We start from the raw sequence: 4,372 nt of genomic DNA on the forward strand, positions 1-4,372 counted from the left end.
TGTTCTGCTAGGTAAATACATCTCAGAGACTTCCCTTCTTCTGAGCTACGGACTGAGGGTCCGTTCTGCCAGCCTCAAGCGCGCCCGACAGTCGAAGCCGGGCTCTGCGTGTGAGAAACTCACTGCGAAGAGTTTCTAGAGGTTATGAGCCCCGAGAGGCTTTGACTTTGTCATTGTCAGCTCTCGATCTTCCCTCGTCTCTCATTTCGGTTACCGGTGTATGCCGCCGCGTCGTGCTAGTCCACAACGCCCCTGTAAAGACGCTTCGCACGTATTCGACAAGGACGACGTTCTTGATCGCTGGTACAATCCGGACGCGTCTGACAGAACTTTCTGGGTTCCCTGCGAAGATCAACCTTGCGCTAATCGAGAAAATCGTCCTCTTGGCCAGTGTGACGAGCCTTAGGCCGCTCACATTGATCAGCCGCAACTCACGCTCATTGCCAATCACGGTAACACCCCCTCTTCCTCGACTGTTGTCCCCCCAAACACCCCACCTTCTGGCAATCCACCTGTCTCCCGGTCCACTATGCCAAGTGTGGCTGACACAATCCACAAGGCGTTTGGATCTGTACCTACGCTCAAGGCAGACGGCACGAACTATCGCACATGGATTCAGCGCGTCAACTTCGCCGCACTCGGATGCGCGTGCAAAGCGCTGTTAACTGCAGCGCCCATTCTGTCCGACAAGGAGGAAGAAGCGAACGCGTTGCTGGCAGCCATTGCGGGTAAGCTGCCCGATTCCATCTTCATGAACATCTCGGGCACTGCGAAGGTTCCCAACAACATCATCGATGCTATGAAGACCCACTTTGGGCAGACCACTGCCGTGTCCGAGGCAAGCGCCCAGAAGCGCCTGTTCTCGTTGCATTGCGATAACGAGAAGAAGATGCAGGAGCATCTGGATCATCTTCTCACGCTCAAAGAGGAGATCGCGGAGGCCGGAATTACCATCGAGGATAAGACTTTCACGGACGCCGTTATCGCCTCCGTACCAGCCTCGTACATGTCTATCGTTCAGGCATACGAGTCTTCCATTCATGTCTACAATGCCACTAATCCTGCGACTAAGCGGGTGGTCAAGTCGACCGAGCTTCTCCCGCTATTGCGTGCGGAAGCGCAGTCCCGCATGAGCATCGCACAGTCGAAGCCGAAAGAGGAAGTTGCAGCAGCGATTGACTCTCGTGGCAGGCGCGGCAAGGGCAGAGGCCGCGGCGGCGCTAAGACCGGCAGCGGTGCTGGTTCGAGGCAAGGACAAGTCACTACGGACGCAAATATTACTTGCTTCAAGTGCTTAGGGAAAGGGCACCGGGCCAATGTTTGCCCGTCAAAGCAGCAGGTCAAGAAGACCGGTGACAGCGCGAATGTCGCGCAAGGAGCTTCTTCATCCTCTGGAGACAGCAGGGGCACATCTTCGGGCACCGCCAAACCTCCCGCAACAATCGCAGCTAAGATTGTTGAGATCGAGGAGGGCTGGATGACCTCCAACGAAGGCTTGATGGCTGACCAGAGCATTGACGAAGGCCTCACGACCGCGTACAACACCATGGTCGATGTCTACGACTCCGGTGCAACGAACCACATGACACCTTACCGCCATCTCATGTTCAACTACCGCGATATCCCTGAGCGGATGGTGCTCGCTGCGAGAAAGACTTCGTTCGCTGCTCGCGGCATTGGTGATATGAGAATTGTGGCTCCTCTTGGTGACACACGGGTGCGCATCTTGCTGAAGAATGTGCTATACGCTCCAGCTATGCACGCAACCCTGGTCTCGCTTGGTCGTTTTGATGACGCCAAGCTGTACTCGATCATTGGCGGAGGCTATTGTCATGTTGTACGAGCTAACGGCGCCACCGTTTGCTCAATCCCGAAGGTCCGCGGTCTCTATCGTGTTTACCACGAAGAGGCTACACTCGCCGCGTCTGTGCTTGCACCCACGTCTCCGAAGCTGTCCCTCTTCCAGCTCCATCAGTATCTTGGGCATGCGTCCTATGGCTACCTGAAGAAGATGATCACTGGTGGCATGGTCCAAGGACTCACCTTAGATCCAGAGCGAATGGACAAAGAAGAGTGCGCCGTGTGTATGCGCGCGAAAGCAGTGAGGAAGCCAATCGCATCGCAACGCTCTTCTCCACGTGCCGAGAACTTCGGTGACGTTCTTCACATGGACGTCTGGGGTCCTGCACCAGTGCAGACAGTTAGCCACTGTCGCTACTCCCTTGTTCTTCTTGACGACGCTACACTCTGGCTCGAGGAGCCGCTCCTTCGCTCTAAGGATGAGGCATTTGCAAGATACGTTGGCTATGAGGCGCGCCTGTACACCCAGCACGGAGTGACAATCAAGGTCGCGCACTCCGACCGTGGTGGCGAGTTTCTCAGCCAAGACTTTCTCGACCATCTTGCGCGTCAGGGCACAGTGCAGAAACTCACGGTGCATGATACATCGGAGCATAACGGCGCCGCGGAGCGAACTCACCGCACGATCCTGAATATGGTTCGCGCACTTCTGATCTCATCTGGGCTGCCTCGCACACTCTGGGGCGAGGCTATGCAGCATGCCGTTTGGCTGTACAACCGCACACCGCATGCCGGTATCGCTTATCGGACGCCGTACGAGCTGCGCTTTGGGAAGGCTGCCGACCTCTCGTCTTTGAGGCCTTTTGGCTCCGTTTGCTTTGTCAAGCTCAAGGACGTGAGCAAGCTCGACGCAAAAGCTGTTGAATGCCGCTGGCTTGGCTACGACTCAACCTCTAACGGTCTCTGCGTCTACTGGCCTTTGCAGCGCAAAATCTCGGTCGAACGCGATGTTGTCTTCTCGTCTCAGGAGATTCCACTCCTTGAGGGGGAGGATTACACTCTGGACGAGCTGCAGGATGGTGACTCGGCCAAGGAGCAGAACTCCAACGACGCTCAGCCTGTTCCAAGCCCACGCGATGATATTTGCGACGTTCCCAATGAGCCACCGCCACCGCGCCGCTCTGCACGCCTTCGCGCTCGCTATAGCGATTCTGCGATGACTCCGGACGAAGTGGACGACGACGTCTTCGTTCTGGAGACCACACTCGAAGCGGCGCACTTGGAGATGCAAGGAATCGACCCTCAGACGCATCAGCAAGCTCTCCGGAGCCCGAACGCAGCTGATTGGCAAGCCGCCATGGACGACGAGATTCAACGTCTCGAGTCGCGCAACTCCTGGGTGTACGCTGACCCACCAGATGGAGCCAACATTATCGGCTCGCGCTGGGTGTACCGGACAAAGCGCGATGCAAAGAACGCAGTGAAGAGCTACCGTGCCCGGCTTGTCGGACAAGGCTTCACACAAATCGAGGGTGTCGACTTCTATGCAGACAACACATTTGCGCCTGTTGCCAAGTTGGATTCGCAACGAGCGAACGCAGCGCTCGCGGCGCGGCGCGGCTATGTCATAGGGCAGAAGGACATCAGGTCTGCTTACCTGTATGGACTACTCAAGAACGACGAAGTTATCTTTATGCGTCCTCCACCAGGTGTTCTTCTCAAAGGCTTAAAGCCTGGCCAAATACTTCGTCTTAAGGTCGCCATCTACGGGCTCAAGCAGGCGGGCCGACGCTGGGCTCTCGTTCTGCGCGGCATTATGGCTGACGCCGGTCTCACACGCTCTGAACATGATCACGCCGTCTTCTTCCACCATCTGCCTGGAGATCATGTTGCAATTATCTCCTCGCACGTCGACGACCTCACCCTCATTGCGCCGGACCAGAGAGTACTGCAGCAGATGAGCAGCAAGATCGACGCACGCGTTCAGGCAATGCCACTCGAAGAGCTTCATTGGCTCTTGGGTATGGAGATCTCGAGAGATCTCGAGAAGCATACGGTTTCGTTCTCGCAAGGCGCGTATATTGATCAGATCCTCAGTCGTTACAACTTCGAGGACCTGAAACCGCTTGCTCTCCCTATGGACCCGCACTTGCAGCTGTCCAAAGAGGACTGTCCATCGACACCGGCCGAAGTCGCAACCATGCGCCACAAGCCCTATCGCCAGGCTCTCGGCGCCCTCATGTACGCCGCAGTCGCAACTCGACCTGATATTGCATACGCAGTCTCGCAACTCGCGCGCTATGCTGCAAACCCCGGCTTGAAGCACTGGAATGCGCTTCGGCGCGTGTACGCTTATCTGAAGGGCACACGCAATCTCGCGCTCACACTCAGCGGCGATGACACGGAGCCCTTGATGGGCTATTCGGACGCAGACGGGATGTCGACCGAGGGCCGTCAGGCTGTCTCGGGCTACGCGTTCCTCATTGGCGGCGCAATCGCCTGGTCTTCGAAGTGCCAAGACATCGTCGCGCAGTCGACCTCAGAGGCTGATACGTTGCGCTCTCGCATGCCG

At 56.8% G+C, this 4,372-nt stretch overlaps 1 protein-coding gene across 1 annotated transcript; it reads left to right on the forward strand.

Annotated features, from left to right (window-relative positions):
* Positions 1 to 529: 529 nt before the first annotated feature.
* Positions 530 to 1,585, forward strand: PHACADRAFT_83796 (uncharacterized protein; the record flags this gene model as incomplete). The annotated part of the gene is made up of 1 exon (XM_007389757.1): positions 530 to 1,585. A coding segment is annotated over one exon (1,056 nt), but the record flags the coding sequence as incomplete, so codon positions are not given.
* Positions 1,586 to 4,372: the final 2,787 nt, after the last annotated feature.

This window comes from Phanerochaete carnosa, assembly GCF_000300595.1.
Source record: "Phanerochaete carnosa HHB-10118-sp unplaced genomic scaffold PHACAscaffold_1, whole genome shotgun sequence".
Lineage (NCBI taxonomy): Eukaryota > Fungi > Basidiomycota > Agaricomycetes > Polyporales > Phanerochaetaceae > Phanerochaete > Phanerochaete carnosa.